This window comes from Eptatretus burgeri, chromosome 5 (genome assembly GCF_056783735.1).
Source record: "Eptatretus burgeri isolate ZD-2024b chromosome 5, Ebu_testis_v1, whole genome shotgun sequence".
Classification (NCBI taxonomy): Eukaryota; Metazoa; Chordata; class Myxini; order Myxiniformes; family Myxinidae; genus Eptatretus; species Eptatretus burgeri.
In genome coordinates, this window is record NC_140965.1 from 91620886 (window position 1) to 91645252 (window position 24367).

General features: G+C 36.3%; 1 protein-coding gene across 4 annotated transcripts in view; it reads left to right on the forward strand.

Annotated features, from left to right (window-relative positions):
* The window catches only part of AIP (AHR interacting HSP90 co-chaperone), a 119354-nt gene extending 95467 nt beyond the window's left edge, over window positions 1-23887 (forward strand). For 3 of the 4 annotated variants that reach the window (XM_085882861.1, XM_085882859.1, XM_085882860.1), the window contains 2 exons: window positions 17224-17447; window positions 21694-23887. In XM_085882861.1, coding sequence (XP_085738987.1) covers window positions 17224-17426 — 203 coding nt within the window. In that variant the 3' untranslated portion in view covers window positions 17427-17447; window positions 21694-23887. The remainder of the gene's footprint in view (window positions 1-17223; window positions 17448-21693) is intronic. The other variant, XM_085882862.1, reaches the window with a different exon arrangement.
* Window positions 23888-24367: the final 480 nt, after the last annotated feature.

Here is a 24367-nt window from a genome sequence, read left to right on the forward strand (position 1 = left end):
AGTTTCAATTTAGCACTGATCATCTTCTTCACAATGAACCGATCAACTTTTTCTCTCAAGGTTGGATTTTGTATCAGAGACAAATTATACAACATTTCTCTATCAGCTTCATGCTTTTCTTCCAACGTTGTGGTATTCCCATAATCAATATCGTGTCTCATGCACACTTCATCAACTCTATTGATGGGCTTACTCCAGGATTTAAGATTGTTTGCCTCATCTAATCTTTTATCTAAGTTTGTGCCTGGACCACAGAAAGAATACCCTGGAAGATGTAATTCCCCTGGTATTCCAGTAGTTGTAAATTTACTTCCTGATAAAAACTTTTGTATATCTCCTCCTCGTTTGTGTTTGGAGATAAATTGATTTTTTTTTGAACCACACACCGAACATATACCTTTTTGTATAACCCTGTTATTTTTACTTTTAATATATGAAATATTTTTAGTATTAGTTTTCTTTTTACATTTGAGACAATAACTCATTTATTTATGTGAAAAATTCCTGCAGAGTGCAAAAACCTTTTTAGTTTCCAACATGCACATTTGAATCTTAATTTTTAAAACATAAAGAATCCTTAGAAATGCCTTCACTCTCTCCTCCATTTATTTAAGAAAAAAAAATGAAAAACTTGAATTAAAATGAATAGCTTGTCGATGTCAATAGTCTTGTCGACAATATTTCAAATAGACTTGTCAATTCTTTGTTTTCCTCCTCGGTGGGTTGAGTTATTTTCTGTAATACCTCCAATCTTTTTTTAATCTCATCGGTTTCCATATTTTCATATTTATTTCGTCTCGCTCTTTCCTCCCTCTCCTTCTCTCTCTTCTCCTTTTCCTCCTTCTCTTTTTTCTCCCTCTCCTCCTTCTCTCTCTTCTCTTTTTCCTCCTCTTTCTTCTCCCTCTCCTCCTTCTCTCTCTTCTCCTTTTCCTCCTCTTTCTTCTCCCTCTCCTCCTCTCTCTTCTCCTTTTCCGCCTCTTCCCTCTCTTCTGCAACTCCTTCCTCATCCCTTATTATCCTTGAATCGCTTACACCCCATAGAATATCATACATATATTCATCAGGATTTCTTGTTATTCCTGTATCCAAAATAATTTTTTTTACAACAGGAAACCAATAAAATTTCTTTTGAATTTCTAAAAGAGCCTTACCTTTTCTTAACTTTATAATTTTTTCATTATTTAACATTTTCATTAAATCTAAAGTTGTCGGTTTATCAACATCAGCATAATGCCAATCTTTTATTGAAAATACCTCATTCTTATGTTGTAGAAGATATTTATTAAAATACCGAATACCCTTTCCTTGAAGGTATGCTTGGACACAGAAATTATAATTTTCTTGAAGCCTTCTTGCTGTCATTTATGTATTAGAAATATATGTTAGAATAATATTATGGCACGAAACACCTCCCCATCTTCCCATAGTTAAATCATTTTGTATTTCCTTACTTATTATATATAATCCTGTTTTTTCTGTTTTCATGATATAAACAAGGGCAAAACCATTATTATATTTACCCTTATTAAATTCTTTTATTTGTTGTTTACTAATCGTGGCCCCACAAAACTCATTCTCGATACCAAGTGGATAATATTCTTCCTTACGAGACTGATTTAATTGTTCCAGGTCTTCGAGGTTAATTTTAAATGACCAATTATACCCTAAATCATTCATGTCATACCCCCATTGTTGTATTCTCATGCAAACGATGCGCCCTTCTTTATAAAAATTTATTTTAATTCGAACTGTGAATTCTGTATGACCTGGAGATAATATCAACACTTCTGTATCTTTGGAATACACAGCCGTTTTATTTAAGGATATATATTGTGATAAATCGCTTAATCTCACCAAGTCATTCGCGTCAGTCGGGCTTGGATAATTTTTTAATTTATAAGCATTTTTCATGTTAATATTTTTGGTTATATTATATTTATATCGTTCAGCCTGTGCCTTTGTGTAATAATTTGATAAATCAATATCCAGTTCTTGAGATACACCAAAGATAGAACCATCTTTACCAACATAAGTCATTTATATTAGATTAAAAATAATATCATAAAATTTTTTATTTTTGTTGAGTTGAAATAACACATATAGACATAATTGACCACAACACTTGGAATTTAATTCTTGGACTTGAAATGTTTGATAAACACCATTCTGTAAGAATTTTATGACTTCAACAGGTGGTGGAAGACCAAAACTATCAAAATAATATTTGTCTTGACTATTAAAAATACAAACCCAATGAGAACCATTCCCATTATTATCTTCTAAGTTCATAATAATATTCTTTGTATGTTTCGGCACATTTGTTAATTCATCTCTCATACAAATAACCACATTATGAATTTTTAATTTCTTACAATATTTGACAAGTTGTAAATTTGATGTTATATTCTTTCCAAATTCTTTAAACCACTCATCAATGCTCATTTATTTATTAGAAAGATATAATCCATTACCTCTTTTCGTTAATTTTACACCTGCTTGTGCAATAGAAGAAAGCATATCTCCAACTAACAATCTCGCTTTATCAGGCAGACCTTCAAGTTTTTCAGCAAAATCTACAATTACACCACTTCCACTAATTTGTTTCTCCAACTCTTTGTTATGTCTTTCCAATTCTTTTGAGCCTTCCTTTCGTTAGCAGTTTTCACCGCTGTTGAAATACCACCCGTCAATGCTCCAACCGCACTTAAACCAGCAAATAAAGGAATTAGAAATGGGAGAAATCCTCCACTCGTCTCTCTTATTGAATATTTTTTCAACATTGGTTTTGTCATTTTAATTTTAAGTGAGCCAGTGTCATTCAAGATTTTAACCTGTTCTCTTGTGAGCAAAACATCAATTCTTACTGCTCCTTTTCTCTGAATTGTATTCACGTTAATCGTACAAGGCTTTTGATTTTGAACACAAGATGATAGTTTATGAAGATTGATTTGATTAACATATACCCCAGTTGGTACTTTGCCACTCATTTATTTAACAAAAAATTATGTGAGACTAATCATCACACCATTATCTGTATTAATCTGCAATTCTTTTTCTTCCAAAAGCAAACAATATGTATCAACTTCTTCACTCTCTCCTCTTTCAATGTAAAGGGAAGTATCCACTCGATTACACTTTATAGTTTCCTTTTGAGCGCTCAGGTCAAACGCATAGATTGTATACAAACTTTTAAATGCTGTCATATCCAAAATAGGTTCTTTATTTCCATTACTTTCACACACCTTTTGGTAAGACTTGTATGCTTCAGCAAAATCATTTTTTTCCCAATTAATTTCCAATCTATCTCGTGGATAAAATGTTCCATCTAGAGAAACGCGAAGTTGTTTCACCTTAGCATTATCACTCAATGCATTATTCTTATCAGTCGCAGTGTCATGAACTGGCTTTTTATCTGATCAAGTATCACCATCTGGCTTTTTAAAAATGATCCATAGATATCGTGGCTTTCCTTCCAGAACACCCAAATTCCACGTGTAAGTAGTTTGGTTGAGTTTAACGTGTTGACATCTTCTTTTGAGGTATGATACACTGAGTGGTTTCTTTGAGTTAAGTCTTCGATTCAACATCTCTTCTGTTTTAAGATTAGGAGTATATTCACTGATATACCAACTTATTTCCTCAATTACAAATTTATTCTGATCACCAAAAGCACTACCAACACCAAAAAGCAATCGATTTTCATTATCATTCCTTTGTAGTTGAAATCTAATTTTAAGACCATACAGAACTTTATCATGATCACAAAATCCAAATATACCTTAAAGAGGAACTGCCACAGTAAAACGATTTTCCGCTTTTGTATCATCATTATACGCTCCTTTCCTTTGAGTATATCCAGGGTCTGTGTTTGTTCCCGTTGACATATCAGGAATAAAACCTTCGACAGACCCCTTTCCCATTCTATCACTGAATGTATAGAGTGTAAATTTCATCATTTCAGATACAGCAGAGACATAATCAACCGCTTCAACTTCTTGTGTTCCAATATACAAACGCACACTATCAAACATTTTCCAGAAGAAATCATTTACAAGTGTAGCGTTTGTGTTAGTCGCAGCCTTAGTGAATTTAAATTTGCACAACAAGAAACTTTCGGATAGATTCAAATAGGTTTGTTGATTATTTATTTCAAAACTTTTTGTACCATTCGTATTCCAGTCTGTTCCAGTTATTGCATTTACCTTGAAGTAATCTTCTTTTTTAGTGGAGTTTGAGATAATAATAGTATCATCCAAATCATAGATACTATCAATTGCTTCCATACTTGTATTTATTTCGGAAAAAAAGATGTTAAAACTTTTGAAACCCTGATCCAAGTATTTGAATTATTCTCTGTCGTTCTTGGGGGGACAACTGAGTTTTGCCTTTCTTAATTTCTTTTATTGCTTGTAATTTATGAGATTCCTTCTGGACATCTTTTATGCTCTTTACAGCACCTGCTACATTTCCCACAGCAGAAGCAGTTGAACCAATTAGATATTTATGTTTAAGAATAGTTGAACCAATACCCATTAGAGTATCAATTATCCCATCTCCTCTAAATTGATGTCCAACACCCCTTTGTTTCTTAGGTTTATAGTATCCTCTACCAAGATACATTCCTTCACCCTTGTAGTATGGGGAAAGGAACATCCCATCCCCTGTAATTATTTTATATTTTCCCAACTCGTGTTTCCTCACAATAACCATCATATTTATTTATTGGAAAACTTCACGTAGGTGAATTCTGATGGTTATAACTTCTCCATGAAAAGAAATCATACGATTATCTTGGTCGGTTATCCTAAAATTTACTCTGTGTATGGTTTTTCCTGACACAGGGAGAGAAACCAAATTTTTGGGTTCCATATTGAATTTATAACCAATTGGGGTTGAGTATGCGCTGAATGAAAATATTGCATTTGTTTTTTTTCCATCATTATAAGCACCATCAATCAAATCACAGTGAATTAACACCGAATTTATTCCTGAGGATATTTGAATGACATTATCACTGTAAAACGTCCCATTAGTTTCTATCTTTTTTGAGGAGAAACCCAATAACTCTCGAAATGAATTATCAATTGTGAAATCAACCTTGTAGTTATTTTTAACTTTAATCATTGATTTTGAAGTATGTTTTTGAATGTCTATAACAATATTTTTTGGTTCATCACCCTGTTCTTTCATAAGACGAGCAATTTCGGAAGATATTTGAGAAATCTCATATGCTCCGGGTGAGACTGTTATCGTTTTGTATCCACTTCCGGGATTATAACTAAACTTGTCATTTTTATCAGTTATATTAAATAAGGTATTATAAGTTTCCATGGACAATAAAGATGCCTCATATTCTTTTGTTGGGTCAAGTTGTAGTGGGTATGGGAATGAAGATGTGTGGTCGCTTGTTGTGAAATTAAAACTCAGGATTGTGCTTCTCATCTTATTTAATATGAGATAAAATGTCTTTATATTGAGATTTATTAATTATTTTCATGTTCATCAACTGGTCTAAAATGGCTGATGCTTCATTAAAACAATTGTTATTTCCAGCCTTCTTCCTACCTAACAACAATAACAGTCTATTAACTAATTGCGATGGGTCATTTGGAAGAAAACTAACACCTGAACCAAGGATACTTTAAGCCTGAATAATGTGTTTCTCCTTCTCATTCTTCCTACTTTTACCAGAAAGAATAACCCTATAATTTAGAGTGTTCAGCAGATCAATATATACTCTATCATCATTATTTTCCATATCCAATGGTTTATCAATATACTTTGATTCATCCCTCACAGTTGAACCTTGTCTTCCATCTTTTGTGAGAAGAAACATTAATCTCGGAGTTAGTTTAACAGGGGGTTGAGCAGAACCTAAGAACCTTAATTCATCATTAAATATCAATACCTTTTATTGAACAAGATGAAATATTGCTGGTTGTTCTGTTGGAATGAGTCCTGCTTTGGTTTTTGAATCCGCTGAATATTCATTGTTTTGAAGAGCATTCACAATATAATCAGGGGGTTGATTAATCTCTTCCAGTTGTTGAAATAAACCTTCATCATCATATACCTTTAATTCTCCTAAATGCTCTAATTCTTCCTCCGTCATTTGATCAAAATCTTTTAACATTTGAAGTTTTTTAGGAGTATATTCTACTGTGGGAACTGTGGAAACATCTTTCATTTTTTCTTGGGAAGTTTTTAAACTTCAAATGTTAATTAATGGTTAAAATGGTTAAAAAAATTTCTCTTGTTTTCTTTGAAATGCTTCTTCGCCCGTTAGTTTCTGTCTGCGTTTCTTCTTTATGTCTTCCTGCTGTTTTACAACTTTTGAAACCAACTCTTGATGTTCCTTAAATCTTCTTGCTCTTTCTTTTGCATCCATTTATTTATTGTAAAATATCATTTAATGAATTGTAAAGATCAACAGGGAAATTTTCCTTTTCTTCATCATTCAAGTAGATGTGTTCAAATAAATCCTTTTCTTTAAATATTTCATCAAATTCTTTATTAACATTAATGCGAGTTGTAATTTCTTCTTCACTAATACTTGCATCTCTGCTTTTCATACGTTTGCGTTGAGTTTCTTCATCAACATCAAAACCGAATGATAAAATCTTCACTCCGCTCAGATGTTTAATAATTTGTCTCGTTCCTTCTGGATTAGTTTCTAATATCTCAAGACCACTAGATTTTAGTTTCCTTAACTCACTCTTACAATGTGAATATTTTGTTGTACCAAGAGAAACCTCCTCAAATATTTGACCTTCATTCCTCAATCGCATATGTTCCTCCACTGAAATATAGTGATAATCTTCACCTTTTACTTCTCCAGGTCTTATTGCTCTAGTTCTTGTTGATACAATGCATATCACGGGGTGTTTTTAAAGTAAATTTACAATATTCTTATCTGTACTACACAAGAACCTTGATTTATGAAAGTTTTTTTCCAGAAGCAGATTTACCCACAAGATTTACAATAATAGTTGTCATTTATATATGTAATTGTTTGTAAAACAAAAAATATATCCCTTAATATCTCATCTTGTTTCACAACAATATATTTATATTTTTCAGTCGTGTGCTTCATGTAATCCTCAAATTTCTTTTTACTACATAATGTAGAACAATTATCTCTCCAAAAATTATTGATATCTATTGAATTTAACTTGAATAAAATAAAAGTATTAGCATTGTTTCTGATGGAACGACGAGGAAGTTGAAAGTACGATTGACTAAGATAAATACAATTACAAGAAGAATGTCTCCCTCTTGTGTAGTAGCTGTCCATTACCGTTTGGTTTCTCTCATTAACACAATCATCAAAGATAACGAGGTTCTTTTTGATTTATCCAAATCTTGGGGAGACGGTATATCATCCGTATTATCACTAAGAATACAAGTTATAGGATTTGATTTCTTTTTACATCTCTGTGTATCACAAAATAGTTGAATTATATCTTCAATGTTATAATCATTTAGGTTTTTTGACGTTTAAATAAACCGATTATATCTTCTTTTTGAAGACCAGCATTAAAACCTTGTGAGAGTAGTTGATACTCTGGTTGAAAACTCGACTTTGTGAAAATTATTAAATTATCATAATCTAAAAAGTTGGGAGTGAGGAGCATCTTTAAAAGTAAGCAGGTTTTTCCACATCCACTTGAACCAACTATGAGACATCTTAATGAATTTGGGAGATTTTTATAGTTGTTAAATTTTATCTTATTTTCCCAAATGGGTAAAATATCATTCATTTATATATTTGGAAAACAGGTTATTTAATTTATTATTGTTTTTTTTAGAAACTCTATATTTTATCCTAAGTTCAGGTTTAATTTCAAGATAATCCATTATTTTATTTATACAATATCTTGTGTTGATATTTCCCTGAAAATTACATCCATGAATAATATATAACAACAATCCTTTGAACATTTCTCTTATACGTTCAGTTTCTTCCCTTGTAAGGAAAGGTGTGTTATCACCCTCGTACTTTACATTCATTTCTCTAATCAATCTTGTAAAGTAATTCATTTTTGGTGTAAATCTAAAGGAATTATTTTCCTTTTTATATTTTTTATTATCATTAATTAGAAGATAATCACAGAATATACATTGTTTATAGGCTTTTGACTCTGTGTTTAATCCCCGTCTTTCACACGCAGGACAATTCTCAAATTTGTCATATGGAGAATCAGGAAAGTCTAGCATATTTATAAAGTAAAACTTTACTTAAACTGAAATTCATCTATACTTTCAGTTGTATATTGACTCGTATTTAATCATATTACCATCGATATCAATATACTTTTTTTCATTACCAGATTCAACGACAACATTTTTTATATTAAAGGTAATTTTAAAATGATCGTTAAGTACTATTGAACGAAATGTCATTTCACCTGATATATTAACATCCTTTATTTCATCAGGATTTACATCTTTAGGGTTGTTGAAAAAAATACAAATTTCTCCTTGCATATTACAGATGGTCTTATCTTTTCTTTCTAAAGCTTCATCCATAAGGTTTTTGTTTTTTGATACTTTTTCTTGTTTCATTGCTTTTTCTAGTTTTGAATATATTACCAGAAGGAGAGGAGAAACTTTTGTTAGAGATACTTTAATTGATGTTCTACCAGGTATACTAAAAGCCCTTCCACTGAAGGAAATTGAAGAACTCATATTATTTACCATAATTGTTTTTATCCAATAGTTGTTATATTTATCTTTGTTCAATTTTACATCCTTGACATATTTCTCAGTATCTTTAACAAATGAAGAGATTGATTGAAACTTGTCTTTTGTGTCTTGAAACATTGTATTTATTAAGTGAAAAAGTTGGAGGATAAAATGGTTTTAAGCACAGATTCACCTGTAAAATAAACGAAATTTTCATCAAGAAAATTTTAGTTTAAGCAAAGATTTATTATATAAATATGGTGAATACAACATACTGCGATGTTTGTAATCACAAATATAAACATTATAGAAAACACCTCCGAAAACGAAAACAAACACACATTTAATCTATTTCATAAAATATCTCCTCTTGAGTTGGAAAGAAAACATTGTGATATCTGCTCAAAGGATGTTTTGAAGAGTAGTTATAATAGACATCTTCAATCACAAAAACACAAGAAAAATGAGTTTAAAGTAAAGGGAGACTATTATATTGAAAACACTGATGGGGCATTTAAAGGGCATATAAAAATAAGGATTTTTCAATTTGGAGAACCCGGTCCATCATCAATAGCTGAATCAATTGAAATAGTGAAACCTGATGTTGAAAAAGTTATTAAAAAGAAATGAAAACTTTAAAGTTTTATATGGGAGTGAAAATGAATATGAAAAGACAAGATGAAGAACAAACTCCTTTATATGAGAACAGATCTTCATCATATAACATCATTTAAGATTTTTTGAATAGTGGGGTTTATGAAGAACTATCAAAACAAGAGGAGGATGTTGATAATACAGTGGTAGGAAGTGGATTCAATATTAAAAAAATCATATTTTTAGATAGGCACATTCTAAAATCAAACCCTCTTAAAGCTTCTTCTTATATTGAATTACCAAAAGAAATAAAACTGAAGAAGGCAGTTGTTAATATTAAGAACAATGATAATAAATGTTTTCTCTGGTCTGTTCTTGCTCACTTTCATCCACCAAAATGTAATTCAGAAAGAGTAAAACAATATATGAAATATGAGAATACCTTGGACATTAAAGATTTTAAATTCCCAATGCCACTAACAGATATTCCTAAATTTGAGAAAAGAATAATCTTTCTATTAATGTATATGGATTAACAGATAAAAACAAAGTTCAAAAATTAAAAATTTCAAACAACTATAAAAATGAAGAAACACATATTGATCTTTTATATTTTAGTGTTGGAAAGAATTCACATTACACATACATCAATAATTTATCAAGATTAATCTCTTCTCAGGTATTCAGAACAGCAAACAAAATATATCCTTGTAAGCGATGTCTTAATTCATTTCATACAAAAGAACGATTAGAACAACATTCAAAATATTGTAGTAATCATAAATCAGCTGTAATTACAATGCCTAAACCTGGTGAAAAGATTTCTTTTGAAGATTATAATAAATCTATCATGCACCCATTTGTGATATACGCTGATCTATAATGTATCCTTAAAAAGATAAATACTGCTTCTCCTAATCCAAAAGAACCATATACAAATAAAATATCAAAAACATATTCCTTGTGGTTTCTGTTATTATATCAAATCATCTGTTGGAGAAAAGTATAACAAACTTGAACATTATAGTGGAAAAAAGCTTCACAAGAGTTTGTAAAACGATTAGAAAAGGATTGTACAAGACTCACTAAATTAATGAAAGAAACAAATGAACCGATGAAATTAACCAAAGAAGAAAAATTAGAATTTAGAAAGAACAATATCTGTCATATTTGTGAGGGGGAAATTAAGGAGTCTAAAGTGAGGGATCATTGTCATCTTACTGGTAAATATAGAGGTCCCGCTCATTCCTGTTGTAATCTTAATTATAAATTACCTTCTTTTATTCCAGTCTTTCTTCACAACAGCGCCAACTATGATACACATCTATTTATAAATGAACTTTCAAAAACACCAGGGAATATTTCTGCCATAACAAACACAAGTCAAAAGTATATTTCATTTACAAAAATGATATTCACAAAACCTTTAACTCGTATTAGGTTTCTAGATTCTTACAAGTTTATGGGAACACCACTAGCCTACCTCGCATCAAATCTAAGCTCCACGGACTCTTTTCCAAATCTTAATTCATTCTTTCCAAAAGAGGAAATTCTCACTAAAGAGGAAATTCAGATTAAAGACAGAATTCAAAGTAAAGAGGAAATTCGAATTAATGAAGAAATTCTAACTGAAGATGAAATTCTAATTATAAAGAAAATTCGAACAATGAATGAAATTCTAACTAAAGAGGAAATTCAGATTAAAGATGAAATTCTGATTAAAGAAGGAATTCTCACGAGAGAGGAAATTCAAACAAGGAATGAAATTCAAAGTAAAGAGAAAATTCTTACAAGTAAGGGAATTTATCCTTATGATTATATGGATTCATTTATGAGATTTAAAGAAACACAACTTCCTTCAAAAGAAAGTTTCTATAATAACCTTTATGAAGAAGAGATAAGTGATAAGGAATATAAACATGCACAAGAAATATGGAAAATATTTAAGATAAAGAACCTTGGAGAATATCATGATTTTTATCTAAAAACAGATGTTTTATTGTTAGCTGATGTGTTTGAAGCTTTTAGATCACTCTGTCATAATAAAAATTGTTATGGATTAGATCCTGCCCACTATTTCACAGCTCCTGGTTTAGCTTGGAGTGCAATGTTGAAAATGACAAAACAAGATATAGATTTAATCAGTGATGTTGATATGCTTTTGATGATTGAGAAGTCCAAGAGAGGTGGAATATCACAAGTATGTTCAAAAAGATATGCTAAAGCAAATAATAAATATCTTCCAAATTATGATCGTGAAAAAGATAGTAATTATTTGATGTATTTTGATGCTAATAATTTGTATGGATGGGCAATGTCTCAATCTCTGCCTTATGGTAAATTAGAGTGGGTGGAAGAAAAGGATTATGAAAAGGCTTTGATGAATATTGTTATTTCTTCTCAAGAGGAATTGAATGACGAAGAAGAAGGTTATTATTTTGAAGTTGATTTGAGGTACCCGAGTGATCTTCATAATAAGCATAAAGACCTTCCTTTTGCATGTGAGAAAGAAACCCCAAAGAAAGAATGGTTCAGTGATTATCATAAAAGTTTTAATATTAAAGGCAAATCAACAGAAAAGTTATTAACAACATTCTATGATAAAGAGGGATATGTTTTGCATCAGAGAAGCTTAAAACAGTTTTTGTGAGAAGGATTGAGAGTAGCTAAAATTCATAGAGTTTTAAAATTTAAACAAAGTCCTTGGGTGAAAAAGTATATTCAATTCAATACAGATATGAGAGCAAATACAAAAGTAAAATTTGAAGGGGACTTTTATAAATTAATGAATAATGCTCTATTTGGAAAGACTATGGAAAATGTTAGAAACAGGCAAAACATTAGATTCGCAACATCTTGGAAAGAAGCTTCGAGATTGATAAATAAACCACGTTTTGAGAGAGAAGAGGTTTTTTCAGAGAACTTTTCTGCAATTCATATGAAAAAGGAAAGTATTGTAATGGATAAACCAATTTATATTGGAACAGCAGTTCTTGATTTATCAAAGATATTGATGTATGATTATTTGTATAATGACTTAAAGAAAGAGTATGGTGAAAATGTTTCATTGTTGTATCTGGACACTGATAGTTTTATCCTAGATATAAAAACTGATGATGTTTATAAAGATATGAAGAAAAATATTGGAGTATATGATACAAGTAATTTCAGCAAGAAGAGTGAGTTATTTTCCAAAAAGAATGAAAAGGTTATTGGTAAGTTTAAGGATGAGTTGGGTGGAAAAGTAATGAGTGAGTTTATTGGATTGAGAGCAAAGGCATATGCTTATAAGTATGGTGATCAGATTGATAAGAGGTTAAAAGGAATAAAGAAATATGTAATAAAGAAATCAATAACTTTTAGAAATTATTATAATTGTTTGATGAATAAGAAAGAAGAATATAGGAAAATGAATACAATAAGAAGTTATAAACATAACATATATAGTGAAGAAGTAAATAAAAAGGCATTCGGAGCCTTTGATGATAAGAGATTTATTTTAGATAATGGAATAGATTGTGTTCCATATGGATATTGTATGATAGAGTGAATAGAATCGATTGTGTTTTAACGATGGGAAGATGGGTTAGGGTTTTTTAAGGGCTTCCGCCGCGTTTTTTTGCAATATATAAATGGTCAAACCAAGTATTAATCAAACTAAAGAGTGGAGAAAATCTCAGTCTTGGTATATAAATGGAAAACATAATGAATGTGAAAAATATCAAATAAGTCTTATTGAAAAAATAACAAAAACAAAGGTAAATAAAACAAATAAGCGAATCAATTTAAAAAGTAGTAAGTTAGAGGATGTAAAGAAAAAAATGAATATCCTTGAATGGACTGAAAACTTTGATGGTTATCAATTGAACAATGAAAAAACAATTTACTATAATCTCAAAATGATATGTGGCTCAGGAGGTGGTCAAACAAGAGCATTAAGAGAAGTTTATCATTTCGTAATGGCACAAAAGGGGTATCTTAAAAAATATAAAAATTCAAATGTTTTGTTTTTCAATATTTTAGATGGGGATTATTGTGCAAAGAAAATTAAACTATTGAAGGAATTTGAGAATGAACAAATCTTTATAGGTTCAATGAGTGAGCTAAACAATATGCATCGGTTATTTGATAAAGAGTGTCCCGAGGCTTAGACGTTTTAGATATTTCTTTCGAATCACCTTTAACAAATCTTTATCTTATTACATGGATTATTTGAAAAAAAGTGGCCCCAGGTTAAAAGGGGAGACAAATAAATATACCTTGGGATAAAAAGGGGGTTTATTTTTAGGGAAAAAAAAAATGAATCGCTGAAAATCCCCCATTCATTTACATGGGGAAAAGTGAGCCAGAACCAGTATATTCACCCTACTCGTGTCAAAGGGCAGAGGAGCTTGTCAGCCAACGTCCATCCATATCTAGTGCCCAACTGTGTCTGCGGACGTCCTCCTGCAGTTGGGTTACTTCTTATTAGGAGGTTTGTGGCAGGATTTGCACTCCAGCCACTGTAAAACCCTCCATTCTGAAAAATATACGAAAAGCATTAAAAAAGAAAATCTGAAAACCCACTCTGTGGGAGTACCTCCTGTGCAGCTGCCCTTCGTCGGGCAGCTCGCCGGATGACGGGATTGGGGCAAAGCCTTCGGGACCCCAATCTTTGATGACAGGAGGGAAACTACGGGGTAACCTTCCTGGGTCAGATTGCAGTCATGTGTGTCGGGGTGGTGCTGAGGTGTCGTCCACCAGACGGCGGTCTCTTTGGGTTAACCTGAGGCGGTCCCTTTCGGTGGGTACCTGGAATGTCCTATGACCAAGAGAGGATGATCACCTGTCTCTGTTATCATCTGAGCTCAAGTGTTTGGACATCGGTATTGCAGCATTCTCTGAGGTTCAGACACTGGATTGCGGTGAGATCAGGGCATGTGGTTACACCAATTATTGGTCTGGTTGCTCTGATGGTTACCTTGCCCAAGGAGTTGCTGTAGTTGTCTCCAATAAGCTGACTCCAATGATAATTGAGGTAACACCGGTCAAAGAGCGTATTATGAGACTAAGGATTTGTCACTACTTTTTTGTTGTGGAAGACATCTCTAAGTCATCCTGTGCATTTGAACATTTATTTAACAAACAACAAAAACAAATACATACAAACAGATACATATGCGCATAGGAGTGATCGGAATACAGACTTCTTCCAGATCTCTGAAAAACATGATAAAGTTAAGTCCTTTATGTAGAATCCAGTGAGACATTGTATTTTTATTTCCAAATGCTGGCAACACAGTTTGTCAGGTCTTGACAGTGTCATTTCCCTGGTCTCTGTATATGCTCCAACTGAGGCGAGTGATATCACCGTGAAGGACGCATTCTTTGCCATGCTCGAGTCTGTGGTTGATCAGTGCCCCAGGCGAGATACTCTTCTAGTCTTGAGGGATTTCAATGCATCGACTGAAACTGATAGGAATGGTCATGAGACATGTGTTGGTCCCCGTGGGTCTGGAACTGTGAAACAGAATATCACTAAGTTCCTTGACTTTTCAAGAAGTCATGGACTTAGGGTGGCTGGTTTGTAGTTTCAGCACCCACAGGCTCATCGCTGGACTTGGTATTCCAACGCTGGCGGTGTGGCAAAGGAGATTGACCATGAGCTCGTTGATGGTCGCTGGAGGATGATCCAGACCTGCAGGGTCTACAGGAGTGCTCAATTCCTCAATACTGACCAGAGGCTTGTTGCAGCAACTCTGAAGTTGCAGCTAAAATCCAGGAGAATGGTACCATCCCAGCCTTGGCTGGATGTTGGCAACCTCAAGGATGAGAGGGTAGCTGAGGAGTTTGTGACAGGATGAGTGGAGATTTTGGGGTCTGGGTGCTTTGGGGAATCATGAACAGTTGTGGAGTGCCTTCAAGACCACCGTCCTTGATATTGCCAGGATAGGTCTTGGAACTTACCGTTGGGCGAAGAAAAATTTTGTCACTTAGTGGACACTGGATACTATTGACCAGAGTCGCAGTGCCAGGCTGAATAACAGAGCGGAGCTGTTCAGGGAGCTGAGGCGTAAAACTGTGCGTGCGCTAAGGGAGGACAAGGAGGCCTATGTGCAAGGAATTTGTGAGGGGGTAGAGCATCACCTGTGGTCAAGTGATTCTCCTCCTGCTTACAGGGGAATTTGCACTTGTACCAGGCAGCTGTACCAGGCTGATCCATCAGCTGTCGTGTTGGATGTCCGGGGTGTGACTATCCCTTTTGCTGACCATCCAATCAACTGTGGTCCACTTCCATTTGTGGAAACACAGGCTGCGGTGAGCCAGTTGAAATGGGGTAAAACTCCTGGTATCTGTGCCATCCATGTTGAACTTCTCAAGGCTGGTGGAAATGCTGTACTCGTGTCGTTTCCTGCATTTCTGTGCTCTGCCTGGAACACAGGCATCATGCCAACTGACTGGAAGAGGGGCCTTGTTGTCCCTTTCTGAAAAGAGAAGGGTGATTGCCAAGACTGCAACAACTACCGAGGGGTGACGCTGCTCTTTGTGCCGGGCAAGGTCTTTGCTCTGATAATTTGGACCATGTGTCATCCCTCAGACCGACAAGCAGCAGCTGATTCGCTCTCTCCAGATCTGGGTAAAATCATAAACTGGTCCAACACGTGGAGCATGTCTTTCAATCCTGACAAATCTCACACTCTCACTATGCCTTTCCGAAAGGACCATTTGGAACCCCCTCCCCCCCATCAACTTTCTCAACAATGCCCTGGAAGAAGTCTTTTCATTCAAGTTTCTGGGTCTAACAATCTACCATGATCCTTCCTGGGAAAGCCACATTTCCAACCTGGCCCCCAAAGCCAGTCGCCGACTGGGAATCCTCCATTGTGCAAAGTCCTTCCTCGCCCCACCTGAGTTCCTGACCACATACAAAGCTTTCATCCACAGCCTGATTTGGTACTGCTCTCCACTCTGTGCTGGTGCTCCTGCCTCTCACTTTTCTCGGCTTCACGCTGTGGACACCAAGGCACTTAGGATCATTGGTATCTCCTGCGATGAGGCTGAGTCTTTGGGCCTCTCACCCTCTCACCACATGCAGGTCGGTGGTCTTTCTGTCTTCTACTGCTCACCTTCACTCTTTTGTTCCTCTTTTTTTCCTGCCTTTGGAATAAACTCCTGCACTCTCTTCAATCCCATTCTTCCCTCCAGGCCTTCAAAACAGCCGTTCACCACCACCTCTTATCTTTCCCCATCCAAAACCTCCATCTTTTCTACCCCCGTGAATCCACCCCAATTTTCGTCAAAAACGAAAATCCGACGGCGCTCACTTACACTTCCTCACTCATCGGTGGTCTGTCGGCGACTGACAGCTTTTGCAGGCGGGAAAATATTCACGCATACGGATTAGGATCGCCTACATACATGCACCAAACCACGCATCCCTAGCTTCATTTGTTTACGCACGAAAAATTAAGGTTGAATACTTTTTGAACACACCTCTTATATATGTATGTGTGCGTGTGCGTGTATTCCACTTTTGAATGCAAAACATTTAATTCTCCCACTAACCAAAAGGAAGGGACCTGTCTCACACGTACTTAACGGGATAACTGACTTTTGGGACCTGCATGTTGAATGCAAATGGTTTCCAGATCTGTAACAATATGTATATGTATATATATATATATATATATATATATATATATATATATATATATATATATATATATATATATATATATGTATATATATATATATGTGTGTGTGTGTGTTTGTTGCTGTGAATAGCATTTGTGACTTATTTGAAGTATTTTTCTTTCTCTTCTTCAACTGAAGCCTCAAATCAACACGCAAGATCTTGTGTATGCTGTAGAAATCTACTTAGTCTCACTTTCATCTCTCTTCATGCTTTTTTTCTCAATCACCTTTCCAACTCCTGCTCCCACTTTCTTTCTTTCTTTTTTACAGATAATGTAAAAGCATATTTTAAACGAGGAAAAGCACATGCAGCTGTGTGGAATGAGAAAGAGGCACGGTCTGATTTTACTCGTGCTGCTGACCTGGACCCTTCTCTGAAGCCAGCTATACAGCGTGAGCTTGCTGTTCTCACCCGCCGCATGCTCTCCCAAGAGAGAGTGGACAAGGAGCGATACAAGCATATCTTTCAATAAAAAAATGAAAGCCCTGGCAAGGTGAATAGAGGAGTGTACAGAGGGGAAGTGGGAGGGAGAAAATGCAAGATGTAGGGAGAAAAAAAGATATGGAGGGGAGAGTGGAATACACGCGCGCGCACACGCACATGCACACACACATACATATATGTCTATATACACTATGTATATGCAGTGCCTTCAGAAAGTATTCTCACCCCTCAACTTTTGTCACATTTTGTTGTGTTCGAGACTGAATTTAAAATGGATTAAATTCAAAAGTATTTGTCACCAATACACACAAAATACCCCATAATGACAAAGTGAAAACATGTTTTTAGAAAATTTAACGAATCAAAAATGAAAAACTGAAATATCTTGCGTCAATAAGTTTTCAACCCACTGAGTCAATACGTTGTCGAAGCACCTTTGGCAGCGATTACAGCTTCGAATCTTCTTGGCTATGTCTGTATCAGCTTTGCACATCTGGATTTGGGGATTTTCTCCCATTCTTCCTTGTAGATTTGCTCAAGCTCTCTCAAGATAGATGGGGAGCGTTGTTGAGCAGCAATCTTCAAGTCTTTCCATTAGATTCTCAACGGGATTCAAGTCTGGGATTTGGCTGGGCCATTCAAGGACTTCCACATTCTTGTTCTGAATCCATTCGAGTGTTGCTTTGGCTGTATGTTTGGGGTCATTGTTGTGTTGGAATGTAAATCTTCCCAACAGTCTGAGGTCTTTTGCATTCTGAAGCAGGTTGTCCTCAAAGATTTCCCTGTATTTGGCTCCATTCATTGTTCCTTCAATCCTTACAAGTCTCCCAGTCCCTGCTGCTGAAAAGTATTCCCATAGCATGATACTGACACCACCATGCTTCATGATAGGGATGGTGTTATATGGGTGATGAGCTGTGCTCTGTTTCTGCCAGACGAAGAATTTTGCCTTCAGGCCAAAGAGTTCAATTTTCGTCTCATCTGACCACAGAATATTTTGCTTCATACTCTGAGTCTTTCACATGCCTTTTTGCAAACTCCAGGTATGCTGTCATGTGCCTTTTTATCAGAAGTGGGTTCAGTCTGGCAACTCCCATAAAACTGTGATTTGTGAAGCGCTGCAGATATTGTTGTCCTTCCAACAGGTTCTCCCATCTCAGCCAAGGAACTCTGTAGTTGTCATAGTGGTTATTGGGTTCTTGGTCACCTCCCTGACTAAGGTCCTTCTTGCGCAGTTGCTCAATTTGGTCGGACGGCCAGTTCCAGGAAGAGTCTGGGTAGTTCCATATTCTTTCCATTTCCTCATGATGGAGCTGACTGTGCTCTTGGGAACTCTCAACACTCTAGAAATTGTTTTATACCCTTCTCCAGATCTATGCCTCCTCACAATTATATCTCCGAGTTCTACAAACATATCCTTGGACTTCATGGTAGAGTTTCTGCTCTGCCATGGATGTCAACTGTGACTTTATATAGAAAGGTGTGTTTCTTTCTAAATCATATCCAATCAATTTAATTGGCTACAGGTGGTCTCCGTTCGAGTTGTCGAGACATCTCAAGGTGGAGCAATGGAAATTGGATGCACCTGAGCTCAATTCAGTATCATAGGAACTACTACTACTACTACTACTACTACTACTACACATGCCCAACTATGGAACGTCGTGACCCCCATAACTGTCGGTCTTCCGCCTTGGGCATCCTCGATGACGGCGCCAGATTGGATCAGGTCAGTGACCATGGTAAAGATTTGTGGCAAATTCCAAGGAAATACGAGCCGGTACATGCTCATTTAAACGGCAGATATGTCCAAACAGTGAATAGCATCTCCTTGCAATATTGAGTGCGATGGGGTCGAGTCTACTGATCTCACGAATAGTCATGTTTGAAACTTGGTCATACCATCATACCCCAAGGATGTGACGTTGACATCGCATGTGGAAAGCTTGTAAAGTTTCTTGGTCCTTTTTCAAAAGAGTCTATGTCTCACAACTATAGAGGAGAACAGGTAGGATGCATGTTCTGTAAATGCGGAGCTTTGATGGTAAACGAAGCCGGTGCTGTTTCCAAACAGCATCTAGTTGCCCCATGACAGAGCCAGCCATGCCGATTCGTCTCCACACTTCAGGGCTACAGTATCCAGATGAATGGATGTTGGAGCCCAGATAGGTGAAATGATCCAGACTCCACAAGTACACCAGAGATGGGTACTGGCAGGGGAGAAGGACCAATGGCAACATTCTGTACTTTCATTTTTTTGCCCAGACTTAAGGCCCAGGCTTTTGGCAATCGATTCAAAGTGGTTGAACACATCTGGCCAGTAAACAGGGTCTCTCACAAATAGGGATATGTCTCTCACAAATCTGCATCGAGTAGATCGGTGATGATTTCTCTACTGACATTAATTTGAACCTGGTTTGTACACTTTGGCATTATCCAGTCCATGGCACAGCAGAAGAGGGAGGGAGCAAGGACACAACCCTGATGAACTCCAGAAAACATGGGGAAAGGTGATGATTAGTCGGTGTCCACTCTGACATGGGCTGTTTTATGTTCATGGAGATCCCTGATCAGGTTGAGAAATGATGATGGAACTCCATTGCCTCTCAGCACGTTTCATAGGGATGTTCGGTCAACAGAGTCAAATGCGGCCTTGATGTCGATATACGCCACATTTAATGGACGTGAAATTCCCGATGAAGTTCTGCAAGAATACGGGGGCTAGTATGGCATCCGTGTAGACCTGTTTGGAGTGAAACCAGATTGCTGGGGACATCTATGTTGTAGCAGGAGGGGGCAAATACGGTTCAAGAGAACATGAGAAAAAACCTTCCCAGGGACTTGATAACAAGGTGATCGGGTGATAGCTTCGACATTTGGAGTGGGGGCCTTTGACTTTGTAGATGGGGATTATTATGCCATTTTTCCACTCAGCTGGAACATGCCCAGAATTCCAGACATTTCTAAAAAACCAGTGTAATACATCACAAATTGGAGCCTTTGCACATTTCAGCAGTTCTTCGTTGATGTTGTTTTATCCAGAAGGTCGACAATTTTTAAGTTTCCTCACTGCGTGGCAGACCTCAGCAAGGATGGAGGATCCATATGCACCTCATCGCCAGCTATGGGTGCCTCTTTCTCCAAGTCGGGGAATGTGAACCAGAGGAAAAGTGAAGCGCCTGCTCAAAATGTTCTTTCCAGCAGTTGAGGGCTTCCTCCTTGGTACGGCAGGGGGTGCCGCTTGCCTTCATGATCGGAATGCTGCTTTAGTTTTTATTTAAATTTCCACCAATACGCATGTGCTGGAGTGACCAGAAGGCAGGTCTAAGGTCGTTTTGATGCATACCTTCCTCAGCTTCATCAGCCATGTGCCCATACCAAGAGTCAAGATCTTTCCTAGCCTTCGCCTGATAGACACCTCTAAGGCACCTTCTTTCTGGGATGTTTCCTTGAAGTCGTGCTTGCCTCTTCATATCAATAATGGCCAGGGTGTCAGCCGCCAACCAGGGCCATTGCTGTTGCCGACTGAATCCAACTGTCTTGGATGCTGTAGGGAGGATAGCGTATGATTTTTTGGGGGGACTGTTTCTGACCGTCTGTTGGACCCTCTTAATGACCTCAGGAGTTCTCAGGAAAGGGGGTGAATAGGTATTGATGCAAGATATTTCAGATTTCCATTTTCACTTAATTTACAAAATTTTCTAAAAACATGTTTTCACTTTGTCATTTTGTGTAGATCAGTGACAAAAAATTTAAATTAAATCTATTTTAAATTTGGTCTCTAACACAACAAAATGTGACAAAAGTCGTGGGGTGTGACGACTTTCATGTGAATACAGTGTGTATTTCATGGCACTGTGTATGTATCTAATATATATATATATATATATATATATATATATATATATATATATATATGCACACACACACACACACACACACACACACACACACACACACACACACACACACACACGGTGTGCCAAAAGAAAACCAAACCGATTAAAAAAAGAATCCATAATACATTCATTTTTATTCTGAATTACATAAAGACTGCAGGATTATGTGCTCCATTTTGTGTGAAATAGGCAGACCAAATATCAGAACAGTAACTTGTAAGACTTTAGTTTGGCACTTGGTCGACCTCTGCGCTGATTACAGATTTCATCGCTACAAGCGAAGTTGTTGATTTTGTGCTGACATTCGGCAAGTGGGATGGCCATAACATTCTCTGTGATTGCTTGTTTCAGCTCGAACATGCTTCTCGGGCTATCCTTGTATGCATTGTCTTTCAGATATCAACAAAGACAAAAAAAATCTCGTGTTGTCAGATCAGGGGAATGTGGAGACCACTCGACGGTGAAGTGTCGGCCAAACACTCTCTTACCGAAGTGGCTTGTCACCCACTCATGGGACTAACTTACAGTGTGAGGGATTCCCCCAATCTGCTGAAGCCATTGTTATTGATGGATAGTTTCATGACGTCATGGAGAATCCTCCTGAGACTTGACACTGTCAGTCCAAGTTCTTAACCGTGACGACACAGCAACTTTTTCGACTGTTTCTGACCGTCTGTTGGACCCTATTAATGACCTCAGGAGTTCTCAGTTAAAGGCGTCCAGAATGAGTTAATCTGTCCATTGATTTTGCATTATGCACAGTTCCTTGTTCTCAAAATTTATTCATCCATTTGAATATTCTCTCATTGCATGGGATTTCTCTGCACTTAAATTTTCTCTTGAACCTTGTTTGAGTTTGGACGAAAATTGCGTTTCCATGTCTGATTCCACAGAAACAGCCTTTTCTTCATTTGTCCACGACATCGTTTCTGACAGAACCTCAGCTATCATTATCTGAAATAAGAGAGGGGGGAAAAAACCATGAAATAGAAATTAATGGTGAATGAAACGGGTTTGGTTTCTTTTGCACACGCAGTAATATGCATCAGGAGCGAGAGGGAGAGTAAAGAGATTGATTTATTATAATGTGCAGAGAGATTTATTGTGATGTGAAGAGATGGAGAGAGGGGGTGGGGGGGGGAGAATAAATGTATCAATAAATATATAATAACAAGACAGTCAGAGGGAGGAAGATAGGCAGACAGGCAGAGGAGAGGTGGTGTGGGAGAGAAGTAGCTGAAAGAGGGTGCTGCATGGAGATATATATATATATATATATATATATATATATATATATATATATATATATATATATATATATATATATATATATATATATATACATATATACACGAGGTGTGTCAAAAAGTATCCAACCTTAATTTTTCGTGCGTAAACAAATGAAGCTAGGGAGGCGTGGTTTGGTGCACGTATGTAGGCGATCCTAATTCGTATGCGTGAATATTTTCCCGCCTGCAGAAGCTGTCAGTCACCGACAGACCGCCGATGAGTGAGGAAGTGTAAGTGAGCGCCGTTGGATTTTCGTTTTTGACAAAATGACGGAAAAACTTGAACAACGCTACTGCATCAAATTTTGTGTAAAGCTTGGCGATTCCCAAGTGGAAATGATCCGCAAGATTCAACAGGCCTTCGGGAACGAAGCAATGGGCACCACACAGATAAAAGAGTGGTACATCCCCTTCAAAGATGGTCGCACATCAGTGGAAAGTGAAGCACGTTCTGGTAGGCCCTCAACATCCCGAAATGAGATCGTCATTGACCAAGTGAGGACCCTGCTGATGCAGGATCGTCGAATCACAATCAGAGAACTTGCAGACGAGGCGGGCGTCAGCATTGGATCCGTTCATTCCATTGTGACTGAGGATTTGGGCTTAAGGAGAATCTCAGCGAAGTTCGTGCCAAAGCTGCTAACGATCGAGCAGAAGCAACTCCGTTTGGGGATCGCACAGGACATTCTGGAGACTGTGAACAGTGATCCCAACTTCTTCAACACAGTGATCACTGGCGATGAGACCACAGTGATCCATCATTTTGTCAAAAACGAAAATCCGACGGCGCTCACTTACACTTCCTCACTCATCGGCGGTCTGTCGGCGACTGACAGCTTCTGCAGGCGGGAAAATATTCACGCATACGGATTAGGATCGCCTACATACGTGCACCAAACCATGCCTCCCTAGCTTCATTTGTTTACGCACGAAAAATTAAGGTTGGATACTTTTTGAACACACCTCGTGTGTATATATATATATATATATATATATATATATATATATATATATATATATATATATATATATATATATATATATATATATATATATATATATCTCAAGATTACCGCATTGTTTGGAATAGTTTGTAATTTACGAAGAGATTGGGGAAGGGATGCAATGCAGTTCATCACAGAGATTATGGATGCTGTTTCTGTTTCCTATCAACTCTCCAACCTCTCCTACCTCTCCCTACCACAACTTTCATTTGTACCTGTATTTTTTTTTTCTTGTATTCTTTCTCTAAACTATATTTTCGCTCTGTAAGTGCAAAATAAAGTGGTTTTTGCATTTCACCGTTTCACATGTCTCAGTGCATCTGCAAATCTTTTTAAATGTCTGCTACTCAATATCACCAGTATTGTTTCATACTCAGTCAATCTTTTCACATGCCTCGTCATGAATCTGCGCATCCACACCAAACCCAAGTGTTTCACAGTTAAGAGTACATGCTGTACAGATCATTTTTCCAGTTCAAAAGGCATCGTAGCCTGCTGTTTGTTTTGTTTATTGGTGTTTGACGAATTTTGCCATGCAGTAGTTTGAATATACTGTATATAAGGTATCCATAAAGTCCTTGTGCAACTTTGAACTTTTGTTGTAAACAAACTGTAAATGGCATATGAAAGGAAAATTCATCAAGTTTGGTTAATGTTGATATTGCTATTATTAATGTTGTTATTGCTGTTGTTAAATCCACAATTATTCTGAGTTTCTTGATAAGTTGTCATTTTCTGATGAGGCAACTTCGACATCAGTGGTAAAGTCAATCTCCA